A 15,589-nucleotide genomic window follows, 5' to 3' on the forward strand; every position below is an offset into this window, starting at 1 on the left:
ACTTATGTCCAGCACAAAAGGGTTCAATGTTTTCTTTCTTTATGCAGGGGTAAGGAACCCTTTTTGGGTCGGGGGCCACCGACCCACAGAAAAATCAGTTGGGGGCCACACAAGAGAGAAGCAAAAAAACCTCCAACCCTCACTGATGTGGCCCCCAATTGGGACACCTCGCTCCTCTGGTGCTCTAGCCCCACAGGATGAAGGGAAGGGGCAGGGAGGGCTGAGATCCAGGGCTTCCCATAGGCCAGATTTACTTTTCTGGGGTTCTGGAGTTACTGGATTTTATGGACCCCCCCTTAGGCTCTGGGGTGGGGACAAAAATGAGGGTTCAGTGTGCAGGACTGGGCTGCCAGCGAGTGGGATAGGGATGGGGTGCAGGATCTGGGAGGGAGGTGGGTGTAGAAGGGGGAGAGGTTACAAGATCTGGGTGGGAGGTGGGGTACAGAAGCAGGCTGGGAAGTAGGGTGTCGGGCCAGGGGGAGGGAGCATTAGCAGGGGAGGGTGCAGAAGTAACGGTGGATGCAGGGGCGTCTGGCAGGAGGGAGGGTGCAGGAGCAAGGGAGGGTGTTGGAGCAGCTGGGGATGTGGGGTCTTGCTGGGGGGAGGGTTACATGTCATAGTCACACCACATACCCACACGGTTATACACCGAACTCCCAGTCTCTTTTGTTCTTCTATTCTCTTAAGCTGAAGTTCAAATCTGGCAGCTTCCTGGGTGTCACGTTACTGGAGTTTAAGGGAAGCAGCCAGGTCACTGCTGCACCCACGGGGGGGGGGGGGGTTGTTTGCCCCAAAAGTGGGTACAAAGGGGGCCATGTGAGGTGTCAGATGAAAGCTTTCCTTCTACCGATTCTGTATATGCTCTTCGTATACCTGTATAATGTCTGTGTGTGGAGTTATGAATATGTACTCTGTATGGAGACTGGGAGTTTGTATGTGGGTGAGCAACAGGCGAGAACAGCTCAGCCTATGGCCGTGCTAATTAGCAGGGATGGTACAAACGGCTATCTTAAAAGTCTCTGGCGTACATCCTGTGTCAGGACGGGTCCACGGTTCTTTCCAGCTCGCCGTTCCCTGCAAGGCTGCATCTGGGATCAGGAGCTAAACTGAAGCTTATGGCGCTTATGTATCTCTCCTGGCATCCTCCTGGCCAGAGCAGGTCGCATGGTCGAGCGACTTCTCTCTGTTTCACATGCTGGCAGCCATAATGCCCTGGCGGGTTTGCATGTTCCAGTCACGTTCCTGAGGTGCGTATTAGCACCTAGTGATACTGACCCAGCCCTCGTGGCTGCCGACTCTACCTGGGCGCAGGGCCCCAACGGGACACAGGCCGTCGTGCCTCAGGCTGGTGCCCCCGTCAGACAGTGGCCGGCTGGGGCAGGGCTCTGGATGTTACTGATCACCAATGCTACGTCATTCCTCCTTTTCTGGTCCCCCCCTCCCCACAGAAGCCCAAATCCCCCCCGCCCCCCAGAGGCTGGTTTGTAGCCACGTTGCTCCCAAGGGAGGCGCAGGAGCGAAGACCAAGCTGAGGGGCGGCTGGGGCCTTTTCCATTCTTTGCCAGAGGCTGGTACTTCCTGTGTCCCAAACAAGCTTCACCACACAGGCCCCCCAGCTCGCTGGCCCAGCGGTGCCATCTCTGGTCTGTCCCTGGGGCTGGGGCACAGCCGATGTCCCTGGCTGGAGCCCCGAGCGGGGAGGCCGGGCTGATGCCGCTCTGTGTGGGGTGTGACCCTGCTGCACGGCGCCAGGGTGACATTCAGAGACCCCCGGCAGCCCCACAGCTCCCCATGCAAAGGGGACAAAAACCTACAGACACGACACTTGCAAACCAGCCCGTGTGCAGACACCTCGCACGGCCGCTCTGGTCTGAGTCCTGGCGATTGTGTAACACTGGGGTGAGCCGGAGCCTCCTGTGGCTCCCGTTTTATGCAGCACCACACCGGGGACCTGGGGAAGTGATTGGTCTGTGGGCCTGGGCACAAGCGGAATATTGGGCCGGTTTGTGGTGTGAGGAGCTGTCGATCACAGAGGCCGGCGCCCAGGGGCCAGGACAGAGCGGAGTCCCCATGGGGACTGACTCGACTCCGTGTCTAGCAGGGCCATGGACTCTCCCACCTGGCCCTTGCAGTGTCCCTCCTCCCCTCGGAGAAACAGCCCAGCAGGCCAGGAGAGGGGGGCAGGCTCCCAGGCTTGCATTGGATGGGGATGATGTTGGAGCAGGGGCAGGAAGCGGTGCGGCGAGGGTTGGGGGACTAGGGGTAGAGAACAGGGGAAGGGGTGCAGTGGGGTGGGGGTGGAGCAGAGGAAGGGTGGGGCCTGTGGCAGTGGGGTTGTCCCACACTCGATGCCTGGGGGTAGCCTCAGGCCTCACACCTCCCTTAGGGATGGCCCTGCTCACTGTGTCCCTCCTGTGGTCCAACCCCTACCTGTGAGACACCCGTGCCCACTGCTCGTTGTGTCACTGTCCCCAGTCCAGCTGTTAGTTCTGTCCCTTGCCCAAACCCCACCTCTGCCTGTCCCCAGCCCCGCTGTTAGTTCTGCCCAATGCTTTTTGTGGAAAAGAAAAGAAAAAAGGTGCTGATACTCAAGGGGAAAACTTGTTGAGCAAGAAAAAAAAAAAGAAAGAGAAAAAGCAGTGGTGGGGTCGGCATTGCCCCTTTAAGAGACGCAGCCCAGCCATTTTCATTACAGAGGCGCCAGTAAGTACCGTCACAAAAAAACCCACTGGTTCTGCCCCTGCCCAAGCCCCACCTCTGCCCTTCCTGCAGCCCCAGGGGTTCTTCCCCTCCAATCCCTGAGGCTGCAGGGAGGAAGGAGGAGGAGTTTCAGGAGTCCTAGAGATGAGAAGCCAGGGGCTCGGTACAGGGGGGTTCTCCAGGATCACAGAGACTGGTGTATGTGAGGCTAAAGAGGCTGTTTTCAGGGATACAGGCCAAGCTGGGATCCTGATCCCACCCAGATCCAGGGTCGGATTCTCTCCCCGGGGAGGGAGCCCGGCGGGAAAGTGAAGATCGGGGCCTTGGTTCCAGCATCGATAAATGTCACCTGCCCCCGGTCACAGTCCAGACAAACCCGGATCCTGCTGAGGATGGTCAGAGGCAGGGAGGTCGCAGGGTCAGTGAGAGCCTGGAATTCATCCCCCCACCACCGCACAGCCCAGATGCCGCCCTGGGGGCTCAAGCTCATCCCTCCCTTCCTGCTCAGAGATTCTCTGGCCACCCCCACAGCCCAGAATATCCCACCCACCACCTCCACCTCCCAGCAATGTCTCCCCGAGGTGAAGCCCTCCCGGCCCAGCACACAGAACCAATTGTCAAATCTCTCCGGGGTGTCGGGCCGTGGCTGTCGTGTCCCTGCCCATCTCACATGTTTCCCATCCCCCGACAGGACGAGCCGGGGATGCGCCGTGTCTGGATCCAGAGTCACGTTGGCTGGGGGGGAATCAGAGCGTGAGGGGCAGAGCTCAGCCCTGGGGGGTCGATGGCGTCAGGGACAGAATCTGCCCCAGCTGGACCGTGACTCAGGGACTCTCCTGCCTCCAGGGGCGCCCGGCTCTGAGTGGGGAGCAGCCCTGAGGTCTCGGCCCAGCCCAAGGGCAGCTTGCTCCCCGGCAGGGAGGGGCCGTGGCAGAGAAGGGGTCAGAGGGGCCCTGACACTGGGAATCTGCCCCTCTCTCCCTGGGCCGGGGACGAGCGACTCTGGGCCGGGGACCCCAGAGGGACGGATGGAAACTGCCTGGTCAGGGCTGGCTGAATCCAGGCCCTGCCCTCGGCTGGGCCCTCCCCATTGAAATGTCCCTGGGTCCCAGCTGCCTCTGGGGGGGTTTGTGATTCCCCCTGGGACACGTCTTCCCCGCACGGCACGTCTGGGCTCGGCCTGCCATGGGCCCAGGGCTGCCCCTGTCTGTGCCCCGGGCCCTGGGGCTCTGGGGTCTGATCCATCCCTTCCGCTGGCAGAGCAGGGACCCTCCCATGGACTCCTGGGTCCTCTGCCGGGGGCAGGAGAAAGAGCAACGTCCCCGAGTGCCCCGGAGTCCATGCTGGGCACAGCCCCTCAGTCACCGGGGGGAAGAGAAACTCCCCTCTTGGACCCCACCCCCCGTGCCAGAGAACAAGGGGAGACCAAAGCCAAGAGGAGTTTTGGATGTAGAGGGTCTCCAGGTCGGGGGGGGGGAGGGTTTTGAAATATCAGAGGGGATGCAAGCTGAGGCAGGGAGTTGGGGGGCTGGAGGGGATGAGGGCTCCGGGGTAGCCCTGGGGATGAAGGGTTCTGGGCAGGGGGCTGGGCTGTGGATTGGGGCTGTGTGCTTAAAATCAGGCCTGGCTCTGAGCGGGGCATGAGGCCCAAGGCAGCTCACCTGGTCTGTGCGCTCTTAGAGGTTCCCCACTTCTTGCCTCCAGTGCGGCCGGCAGAGTGTCTAGGGGGGGAGGGGGAGATTCAGGTTTGCACGGGGAGCCCAGAGCCAGGTTGTCACGTCACAGACACACTCAGGCCTCGCTCACATCTGGCCTTTTGTCGATGCCTAGGCCCAGGCCCTGCAGAGCCTTTGGCATCAAAGCAGCTTCCGGCACTTTGGTCCTGGAGGATGTGTCTAAACTATAGGGTCTACTTTACCTGTGTCTAGACTACCACCGCGTCCTGCTGACAGGAAATCGAAAGAACACGGTGGTAAACCTCACTCTATGAGGAATAACGCCTTTTTTCAAAAGTCATCTTTCGAAAAAAGGTGCTAGTGCATGAAAACAGGGCTTTTCCAAAAGAGAGCGCCTAGGCTCTCTTTCGAAAAATCAAGCCACTTTTTCGAAAAATCGTCTTGTTGTCTAGATGTTCATTTTCGAAAGATACTTTTGAAACAGCCCCTTTTGAAAGAGGCTAGCAGTCTAGACGTAGCCTGAGGTGCGAACAGGAGGTTAGGAGTTTGCAAAATCTTGGCTCTGACTGAGCTGTGGGGCTGTTTGCTCAGCATCTCTACACAGAGCAGCATGATGGGGCTTCAGCCTTCATTCACAGCAGTCGGAATAAGGAGAAAATCATTTTATTCCTGGGGAAACTGAGGCAGGGGTGGTGGGCCCCATGGGCCAGATTCACCTTGCTCCGGCAGAGCAGGGCGGGGAGGCCACTTGTGACCCGCTGCTCAGTGGCTGCAGGGGCCGGGGCCTGGGCCGGGCCTGGCTCAGGCTCGGGCAGAGTCACATCCCGGTTACAATGGCCCGTGTGCCTGGGCCAGGGCGCAGAGAGCCAGGGGCCCAGTGTCACACTGCCCACGGCCCTCTGTCCCTCCCCCCTCCTATCCCCAGGCCTCTCAGGGACACTCCCCTGTCCTTCTGTCCCTCCTCCCCCTGCCCTCTCAAGCCCCAACCCATCCCCAGCCCTTTCAGGGACATGCCTCTGTTCCGCCTGCCTCCCGCCTTCCCTACCCCTCTCAGGGACAAGCCTTGGGCCTGCAGCTGCTGGGAGGAGGCACAAGACTCCTGTGCTGGAGGGACCCCTCGCCGTGGGGGAGGGGCCTTCTCCTTCCCTGCAGCCCCTCGCCCCAATACTCCTCCCCCAGGCCAGAATCCTTTCCTGCACCCAGCACCCTCCCATTCCCCTGCCCCATGTCACCACCCAAACACTGCACTCTACACCTCCCTTTTCCCCTTCTCCCAGGTCACAGCTCCTTCCCAGACTTTGCACCCCTCCTAGCGCCCCTGCCCGGAATCCTCACCTGCACCCAGAACCCCTCCCTGACCCTACACCCCACACCTGACCCAGGTCACCACCCCAAACTTCCTGTCAGACCCCACATCATCTCCTGCACCTCAGTCCCTTACCCCGTGCGCCCTTCTGCACCCAACCTCTACCTTAGACCCCACACCTCTGCCACAGCAAAGTGTAGCCCTTGGCTACTTTCCTATACCTTGGGGTGCCCCCCCCCCCGCGATTGGTGCTAATTGGCTCGGCTTGGGCCTGGTGAGCCGTGTGATTGCCACGTTCCTGAGTTGCTCTGCGGGACACAGATGTGTTGCCCGCACATGGTGCTTGCAGACAGACACCAAGTGACCTGCCCAGCCAGGAAGACACATCCAGAACCCCCCTGTGGAGAAGTGACCTATGCACATTGGCCTGTGCTGAGCAGTAATGAATCAGAAAAGAGATGAACCTGAAAGTTGCTTGGACAGCAAAACCCCTGACAATTCAATCTTCCTGTGTGTGCAGCGTGTGAATTATACAAGCCCTTTACTGTTCCTAACACAATGGTGATTGGAACAGAACTAGTTACAGATAAAATATATATACATGTAGTGGAGATTGCCTATCTCCTAGGCCAATCAGAGCCTGTAGACAGGGGGGGACACGTGAAGTTTCCTCTGCCCTACCCCCACCCTGCGAGGGGCGTGTGGCACTTAGACGTGCCGTGTGCTCCTGGCAAGGTGGGAGGAAGCTTCGTGTGTCCTCCTGCCCCAAGCCCTGATTGGGGTGAGGGAACGTGGAAAGTCTCCTCTGACCACCAGGGGCATGAGCATCTAGTGAGAACCTGGGGGGAGTGGCAAAGGGCCCCCCCATCCCCAGAGCAATCATGGTCTTTGGGTGGGGAAGCCCTAAAGCATCCTGGCCCCGCCCCTTCTGTTTGAGGTCCCGCCCCTTCTGGTGTGGCTTGGGAATCACTTCAAAAATTTTTGACGTGGCCCTGGCAAAAATGTATTTCCCACCCCTGACGTAGAAACATCATTTAATTATAAACCAACTGACCAGTGCCATTCTCCTTCCACGCTCTCACTTTCCCCTCCGCCATCCCCCCCTAGGTACCTTTGAACTCCCTCAGTGTCTCCGACAGCGCAATCGCTTTCTGGGAGAAACCACGGACTTGTTCTTCCAGTTCAGGAGCCATCTTCTTTGGCTGCTGGGCCTGCCCCTCCTCACACCTGGGGAGACACAACGTCCCACGGTGACCCTGCACTGAGTGACTCAGTTCTTACTCTCTGGCCAGTGAGTCGCTGCCCTGATGGGGCTGGAATTAGAATCCCTGCAATTCTCCCATGGCTGGGCCGTGTTCCCCTCAACAGACCCGATAATATTCTTAAAATCTGGCCTGGAGACACCAGCTCTGGGGACAAAGGGGAATTGGGTCTCCGCGGCCAATTCACTCCTGGGCCTCCAGGCACTGAGGGATGGGAGGTTCCCAGGGGAAGGGCTGTAGGTATCTGCCCACTAGGAACAAGACTGAGACACCAGCTCTCCCCACTCCTCCCCAGCTCATCCCACACAGGCTCCAAACAGCCCTCAGGTGGGACAGACCCTGGATCCTGCTGCCCTGGGCTGAATGGTGCCCAGCGCCCAGCAGGGACAGGCCCATGTCCCACCCCTCAGTCCTGGGGCAGCCAGTCCCCAGGGCGGTGACATGGTAGAATGTACCACAGGCCAGTCTGCGCCTTTCCCTGGGGCGTTGCAGAGTCGTCTGCAAAGGGGCGAGGGCCTCAGGGTTACATGGGTCAGAGATTTGTATCCCAAATGTGACCTTCCCGCACGTTCTGCTGTGGAGCCCTGGGGAGAGGCAGCGACAACTTCACTGCCCAGTGTTTCCCCAGCGCTGTGAGGTGTGAGAGCCACCGACCTGCTCAGGGTGCTTCTGATGTCCTGGAGAGAGAGAGAGAGAAGGAGGGAGAGAGAGTTTCAGTCCCACCTGACACACACTGTGAATTCCAAGGGAGGGATTTGGCGAGTGAGGGGAACTAGGCTTTGCCTGGCCCCAGGGCCACGGATCCCTGAGCGATGGGGCTTTGCCATCTCTAGTCTCTTTGTGCCTGTGGGTCTGCACAAAACAACAATAATTTCCATGTCAGGAAGGTGCACACAGACTGCTCTGACTCCTGTGCCCATCTGTTAGGTGCTGTCCTGTCTCTGTGGTGGGAACTGGGCTGTTTCTCCCTCAGTCTCACCTGCAGGAATTCACTCGCTGGCTTCTGACACTTCCCCTCCAGCTCCCGGATCCGCTCGCTGAGACGGGAAATCTGCTCCAAGAGTTTGGTGACAGTGTCAGTCCATGTTTTCACGATCATCTCGTCCAGCTGCTCCAGCTGGGCCAGCAGGAGTCGCTCTTGTTCCTCGAGGAACTGCCGCAGCTGCTGAAACTCGGCCACAAACTTCTGCCACTCGGCTCGTGTCCATTTCTAGAAGAAGAAGAAGAACCAAAGGAAGAACATATTGGCTGTGTCTAGACTGGCCACTTTTTCCAGAAAAGCAGCCGCTTTTCCGGAAAAACTTGCCAGCTGTCTACTCTGGCCGCTTGAATTTCCGCAAAAACACCTACGATCTCATGTAAGATTGTCAGTACTTTTGCGGAAATACTATGCTGCTCCCGTTCGGGCAAAAGTCTTTTTCCGAAACACTTTTGCGCAAAAGGACCGGTGTAGACAGCAGAGATTTGTTTTCCTCAAAAAAGCCCTGATCGCGAAAATGGCGATCGGGGCTTTTTTGCGGAAAAGCGCATCTAGATTAGCCACGGACGCTTTTCCGCAAAAAGTGCTTTTGTGGAAAAGCGTCCTGCCAATCTAGACGCGCTTTCCGAAAATGCTTTTAATGGAAAGCTTTTCTGTTAAAAGCATTTCCAGAAAATCATGCCAGTCTAGACATAACCCACCACCGCTAGGGGGACGTGGGTGGAGCCTGGGCCCCTTCACTGAGTGTGCAGGGGGAGAATCTCTTTGCAAATTCTAAGTCACCAGACTGTGAACAGTCTCCTGCGGTTACTAGAGAGAGGATTTTTGTCACGTCTTCCTGTTTGACCCCAGACTCTCATAAAAGACGTTTCCATGTCTGACGTGCTTTGGATCGTGAGTGGCTGATACCCTCAGCAATACAGATCTAAAGCAGCAGGGGGCATAATTCAGCATTAGCCCTTGGTGACATTTTCTGCATTATATTATTTTCCTGGAAAAATGCAGATTTTTTGCCAAAGAAACATTTCATGAATTACTGGTGATGTCACCTGGTTGTTGTGCAGCAGAAATAAATACATTTCAAATATCTAAAAGGGTGTCACAAGGAGGAAGGCGAAAATTTGTTCCTCTTGGTTTCTGAGGACAGGACAAGGAGTAATGGGCTTAAAGTGCAGCAGGGGAGGTTTAGATTGGACATTAGGAAAAAATTCCTAACTGTCAGGGTGGTCAAATATTGGAATAAATTGCCAAGGGAGGTGGTGGAATCTCCCTCTCTGGAGATATTTAAGAACAGGTTCGTTAGACATCTGTCAGGGATGGTGTAGACGGAGCTTGATCCTGCCTTGAGGGCGGGGGGCTGGACTCGATGACCTCTTGAGGTCCCTTCCAGTCCTATTATTCTATGATTCTATGATTCTATGACATGACAAATCAAAATATTCCCTTTACTTTTCCCTCCAGATTTTAAGGTTTGAATTATTTTGGAAACGATCATTTTTTATAAGATTTCATTTGACCAAGCAAAGAAACAAATTGTGATGTGCTAATAATTTAAAAAATAGATAATTTTTGGTTCAATCCATCATCATATATATAGTAGCCCAGTGTCTGTGAGTCTGAGTACCATTCAGCTGGGCCCAGGGCAGCAAGCGGCCTTTTGGGGTCTGCGCTCCCCATGCTTGCCACCACCTGCTCCCCTGCCAGGGCCCAGCTGAGCGCCACTCAGGTGGGCCCGGCGGGAGCGCCACAGCACGCCACGGAGGGAGAGGAAGGGGGGTGGGCACCACACAGGGACGGGAAGGGACAGGGCTGGCTGGAAGGAGGGTGGAAAGCAGAGCTGGGGTGGGATTGGGGGCTGGAGGGCTGGAGGGGAGGATGGGGGGGCCCGGAGGAAGGGGGGAGGGAAGCAGCGCTGGCGGGGGGGTGTCCAGGGGGGCCGTGGGGCTGGCTGGCAGGAAGAGGGGGTGGGATGCAGAGCTTGGGGGGATCGGGGGTCATGGGGCTGGACGGGAAGCAGACCTGGCAAGGGGGACGGGTGCAGCCACTGGCCGCAACCGGAGTCCTTGTGTACATCACCGCCCCCCCTTCCTCCTCCCGCCATGGCACTGAGTGGTGCGCCCCTCAGCCGGGCCACCTCGGGAGAGGGGAAGGGGGGGCGGTGACATAGACAGCCCCGCCCCTGGCCGTGTATGTCACCGCCCCACCCCCTCTCTCGTGGCAGCCCAGCTGAGCAGGCAGCACTCAGCCAAGCGCCGCGGTGGGAGGAAAAGGGAAGGAGAAGGGGGGCGGGGAGAGACGGAGGGGAGAGAGAGGCAGGAGGAGTAGGAGAAGAGAAAGGGAGAGTGAGAGGCAGGAGGGGGAGAAGAGAAAGAGAGAGACGGAGAGAGAGGCAGAAGGTGGAGGAGAGCTGAGAGAGAGAGAGGGAGGCAGTGGGAGGAGAGAGAAAGAGAGAGAGAGACCGGAGGCTCAGGAGGGAAGACCGACGTGGAGGAGAGACCTGAAAATCCCGTCTTATGGCAGGCTAATTGGCTAGTTTTTTAAATACCCCGCCAGCGAAGATCTGGTATTTGCTCAGCTCTGCTCAGAACCACGTTCACAGAGACAGGTGGGAAGAAAAAGGCAAATGAACCCATGAGAGAAAAAGCAGGTACCCGAGGTGAATGACAGGAATGGAGAAACTGTCAGAGCACAAAGGGACTAAGCCAGGAAGCAGCGGAGGGAAGAACTTGACATCTGGGAACACGGGGCTTTATTTAGTTATTTAAGCTGGAGTTCAGAACAGCAAAGATTGCACAAAAGGCCTCCTCAGGAACTAACTCAGGCTGCATCTAAACTGCCTTCTTTTTCCAGTAGAAGATACGCAAATCGCACTCTCATTTGAATATCTTCTGCCGATCCTTTTTTCGAAAGAGGATTTGCTGGTATGTGGCCCCGTGTAGACAGGGCCAAATGTCGGGGAAAAAACCCTTTTTTGCAAAACCATGTGATCCTTGATTTACGAGAAATAAGGGGTCTTGTGAAAAAGGGTTTTTTCCCAACATTTGGCCCCGTCTACATGGGGCCAAATACCAAAAAAACCGCTTCTGAAAAAAGGATTGGCAGAAGATATGCATATGCAAGTGCGATTTGCATATCTTCTGCCGAAAAAAACTGGCAGTGCAGACATAGCCTATATGTCCTGCAAACTCTGAGCTGAGAGAGGCTGGGAATTGATGACAAACATATTTCACTGGGCCTTTGCTCTAGGGCACGGCATTTCCTCATTCCCAGTTTTGGCTGTTCGTTAATATAAATTGTTGCTTGTGAAGTGAGTTTAATAAACTAACCGTAGTTAACAGGCTGTAGATCAGAATAACAGTTTACCGAGTGAGCAGCAGTGTGGTCTTGGTGCCCTGGGGGCCATGGACCATGTCAGAAAAGGACTTAGACTGGACAGAATTCAGCTGTTCACACAGATAATCGATTTACAGAGGGGTCAAAGAACCTCCCTTTGACATTTCTACAGGGTTCCACAAACGCACAAAAGTTGGAAGCGGCTGGTTTAGGGTCCAGCCCTAAGGAGGGGTTTTGCTAAAGCAATGAATTGTGATTTCTGGATGCTCATTCCCTGGCTGATGAAGAGAAACTGTAATCCAGTCTAGGGCTGCTCCTTAGTGTCTGATTCCGGATCAGCTCTCTCCGGCTCGCTACAACAGCAGGGTAATAACGCCGGGCACCTACCAGGTATGTCTGGCTGGTCTTCTCCCTGCTCACTTTCAGTCCCAGCAGCTTTTCTCTCTCGGCTCTCAGAGTCTGTAGATGGGCCTGGAGCCTTTCCTGGAGACACAGAAAGTGATGGGAATGGTGCTATGTTTAGTTTTAGGGTTTGGGGGGAGCTGGCCCAGCACAACCACACACTGTACTCCCCACTGCAGAGCCTGGTAGGTCTATGGGATCAGAGACACCAAGCAAGTGGAATCCTAGGAATGGGCACTGGGAGTGTTTTCATTTCAATTGTGGGACCTTGTTACTCTATTGACACCAATAGGGAACGGGTGTCTCATACTCAGAGGCTGCATGCAGAGGGAGGAGATGAGGGTGGGGGGGAGATCTCAGGGGAGGGAGCTGGAGGAGAGGAGAGCCATGGTGAGCATCGGGGACCTCCAGAGAGGCTGGGGAGCGTGTGTGTGGGGGGGTGAGTGTGGAAATCTGGCCTGGCAGCCACCCGTGATGACCTAGCTCTGGCGATTGCAGGTGTTTGCAAACACCCCTCAGTGTCCCTCCCCCATTTCCTGGTTCTTTCTTTACCCACCTGCTGCGGGTGGTGTTCATGAGGCTGTGGCTAGGGCTAGGAGCTCTCTCTGGCTGGCTTGTCCATACGTTGCCCAGCCCCACGGGGCCCCAATCGCTCCCTGGGGCCCAGAGAGGCCGGTGCTATAGACACCAGTGCATTCTATCCACTACCAATTATTGCCATTGCCATTAACATCAGCATGGACACGTGCTGGGCACAAGGTTTCCCCACTGAATCTGCAGAGAGAAATCCCCAAGAGGAATCTGCAGGACTGGGGCTCTCCCTGTGGCTCAAGAGAGGCGGGTGGGGATGAGGCTGGGCACAGGCTGGCTGCCCTTTCAAGGGAGAAGCTCTCAGCAGGGTCCCTGTAAGTTGGGTGCTTGGGCACCCAGCCAGGAGAGATTCCAGTGCTGCCCAGCTGATTAGCTGCATGGCCAGTCACCCACAGCTGGCAGCAGGTGTTTATATGGGTGGTGCACAGCCACACATGCCTCGGCGCACAGAACAAAATTTAATCCACACACAGATGGAAAATATTAGAAGGAACATTGGTTGGTAACCCCACCTTTGACATAGTCAATTCTCCTTCCAAGGAAGGGAGAGGGGTCATGGGATCCAACCCAACCTGGGGTAGGTGAAACAGGCCCATGGAAAGCCAGAGAGAGGAGGCCCCTGGAGCAGGCAGAGGGGACCCTGGATCTTGCTCAGGATGATAAGGCCAAACTCCAGACTCAAAGTCCTGAGAGTCCCTGCTGGGAGAGCAGGGCTGTTACTGGCCACAAAAAATGCCACTGTGGGTCTTTTTTGGGAAACTGAGGCAGGGCTACCCCATGCTACGAGAGGCACTCGGGAGGCAATGACCCCATTGCAGTGCCCTATCCCCAGGCCGTCCCTGCTTCCTGCAGTCCCACCCCTGACCGGGCTAGATTCCCAGGGTGGGAGTTGTTCCCCAGAGCTCCCCCTCAGTCCCAGGAGGGCAGGGATCACAGTCGGCATTTCCCTACCTGGAATTCTTCGGCAGCTTCCTCGGCAGGAATCACGGTGTGACCTCGGTGCCCCTTGGATCTGTCGCACACCAGGCAGATGGGGATTTCATCCTCTCTGCAGAAGAGTTTGAGAGGCTCCTGGTGTTTCTCACACAGTCTCTCTGGGGCTGGTTCCCTCCCTGCCTGCGACTGGAGTTCTCTGGCTGCATCCACAAAACTCCTCAGCTGCCTGTTTGGCCTGAGGTTCCCCTGGGCAAAGGCCTGTCTGCACTGGGGGCAGGAGACGTCTGCAGTGAGTCCCCCCCAGCACTGGGTGATGCAGGCTCTGCAGAAGCTGTGATCACAGTCGAGAGCCACTGGATCGTTGAAATACTCCAGGCAAATGGAACAGGTCACTTCATCCTGGAGCGTGTTTGCTGGATTCACAGCAGCCATGGCTTCTGGTGCAGAGACCAGAGAGTTTAGTCTCACTTCCTTCTGCTGGGAAATGGGTGGACGCTCCACTGCTGCTATTTCAAAATAGCCCCTCCCCAGGGCCATTCAAAGTCATTACTCCCCAGCGCCTCCTGGGGCTGTAAATCGAGGTAGCACGTCCACATTAGGGGAACCTGCCTCGGACTAATTTCAAGGCTTCCCTGTAGTGCAGATGTGCTATTTCAGAATAAGCTATTTTGGACGATCTGTTCTGGATTAGCTTATTCCGAGATAAGTGTGCAGGGGAGACGTACCCCCTGTGAGAAAGGGGGTTTCACTGTCTGGCTGCTGGGGGATCTGGGGACAGACAGAGAGGGGTGCAGGAGTGCACAAAAAACAAATCCCTTGAGTGAATCTTGATCTTGCCTCTGATTGTGTCTCTCTCCCAAGGAGTTCATGTACCGTAGGTGATATCTACACAGTGCATGTACCCCGGCTGCAAGCTAGGGCCGTGGGCAGAACACATTTATCACAAGCAGGTAACACACATTGGAAGAGAGCGTTCCATGGTTAATTGCCTGTCCGCACCTCCCCAGGGATGGGGCATTAGAGGATCACAGACTTGTCTCTTATTGCTCCGGGTCAAGGGAATTAGGAGAATTCTCATCCACTCACTATTCAGTTCCACTGGGTATGAAAGAACCTCCCCTAGAGTTTTCCTGCCTTCAGTTTGGCCAGCAACAGGTGGATCAGGCTGTTTTGGCACCAGACCTCTCAGAGGCTCTTACCTTTCCCACAGGGCGTCTGTCTACGAGCTCAGGTAGTTGCGGGAATGGAGAAGACCCCAAAGAGCCTCTTCCTGGTGCTCCCGGACGTGACTCTGAATTCAGACTCTTTTGCAGACCTCAAGGAAGAGACTCCCTGCAGCAAAGCCATGGGGGGGGGTCTCTGAGATTGCCCCTGCCCTGCAGCCTGTCCCACCTGGCCGTTGTCATGGATGCTCTGTGAGGTCACCGCCTCCCAAACTTCTTTAGCCAATAAGCTGAGGGGCTGCAATAGGCCCTTGTGATGTCGCTGCCACGCCCAGCGAGGCTCATGTCCTGCCTCTGGGCAGCCCCTTTGCACGGTTGAGCTGCTCCCCCCGGGTCACCCCCACTCAGGGCTAGCTCTGGGCTCAAGCCGGCCGCCCGTGGAAACATCAGAGGCTGCTCAGGGCCACACACGGTTGGCAGCTCCCAGGCCGTGTGCACGGCGCAGCAGTGCGTTTGGCCCAGCGCACACACCAGAAAGGCATCCGTAAGAGAGGCTCAACTTAACTGTACACCCCGAATTAAAACACACAGTCAAAGAACCAAAAAAGTGCCACCATGACTTAACCGAGTAACAGAAAGAAGCAGAGAGAGATAAAAAGGCATCGTTTACAAAGTGGAAGTTCAATCCTAGTGAGGAAAATCGAAAGGAGCCTAAACTCTGGCCAATGAAACATAAAAATATACTGAGGAGAGCGGACAAACAATTGGAAGAGCAGCGGCCCAAAACTCTATGAGCAATGGCAACATTTCTCTCGAAGGGCATCAGAAGCAGGAAGCCTGTGAAAAACTCCCCCCCCAGTGCCATCGGCAGGTGTGGGGGGGAGTCAGGCTAGGGGAGGGGCGCAGGTTTGGGTTGTTCTGCACACCCCTGAAATGTCTGCAAAAGAGCCGGCCCAGCTCGCAGGGAGTTTAGTGACCGAGTTGGAGTCTCAGTTGAATGCTGGGCGGGCACCGGCAGGGGCAGCTGCTGGGACCAGGAGCCTGCGGCATCCTGTCATGTGGTGAGTTGAGCAACCCGGAGTAGAGGCTGGATTCTTACCAACCATGTGGGTTCCCCTCACTCCCGCTGCCTCCTGCCCCTTCCAAATAAGGAAGCACTGGAGCAGGAGGGGGAGCAAACAGCCCAGCCCCTGGTGCCCTGCCCCACTGCTCAGCACTGACTCTCCCAGCCGCCTGTGATA

General features: G+C 56.4%; 1 protein-coding gene across 1 annotated transcript; it reads right to left on the reverse strand.

Annotated features, from left to right (window-relative positions):
- Nucleotides 1-6: 6 nt before the first annotated feature.
- LOC102458564 (zinc finger protein RFP-like) lies at nucleotides 7-15,337 on the reverse strand. The gene is made up of 7 exons (XM_075918110.2): nucleotides 13,201-15,337; nucleotides 11,644-11,739; nucleotides 7,924-8,154; nucleotides 7,599-7,621; nucleotides 6,794-6,909; nucleotides 4,362-4,421; nucleotides 7-3,435 (listed from the first exon to the last, which is right to left on the reverse strand). Exons 1-7 carry the CDS (start codon nucleotides 13,720-13,722, stop codon nucleotides 2,924-2,926), a joined length of 1,560 nt encoding a protein of 519 aa, XP_075774225.2. The 5' UTR covers nucleotides 13,723-15,337; the 3' UTR covers nucleotides 7-2,923.
- Nucleotides 15,338-15,589: the final 252 nt, after the last annotated feature.

The sequence above is a fragment of the Pelodiscus sinensis genome, chromosome 19 (genome assembly GCF_052426305.1).
Source record: "Pelodiscus sinensis isolate ZL-2025 chromosome 19, ASM5242630v1, whole genome shotgun sequence".
Classification (NCBI taxonomy): Eukaryota; Metazoa; Chordata; order Testudines; family Trionychidae; genus Pelodiscus; species Pelodiscus sinensis.

Bases quoted from the DNA above. Each gene is read 5' to 3' on its own strand.
- LOC102458564 (XM_075918110.2), bottom strand. From the start codon at position 13,722: ATGGCCCTGGGGAGGGGCTATTTTGAAATAGCAGCAGTGGAGCGTCCA. The intron at 6,910-7,598 runs GTCGGTGGCTCT...GTGTCTCCCCAG, and splicing joins ATCAGAAGCACCCTGAGCAG to GTGTGAGGAGGGGCAGGCCC. The intron at 3,436-4,361 runs GTGAGCTGCCTT...ATTCCCCCCCAG, and splicing joins TCTAAGAGCGCACAGACCAG to CCAACGTGACTCTGGATCCA.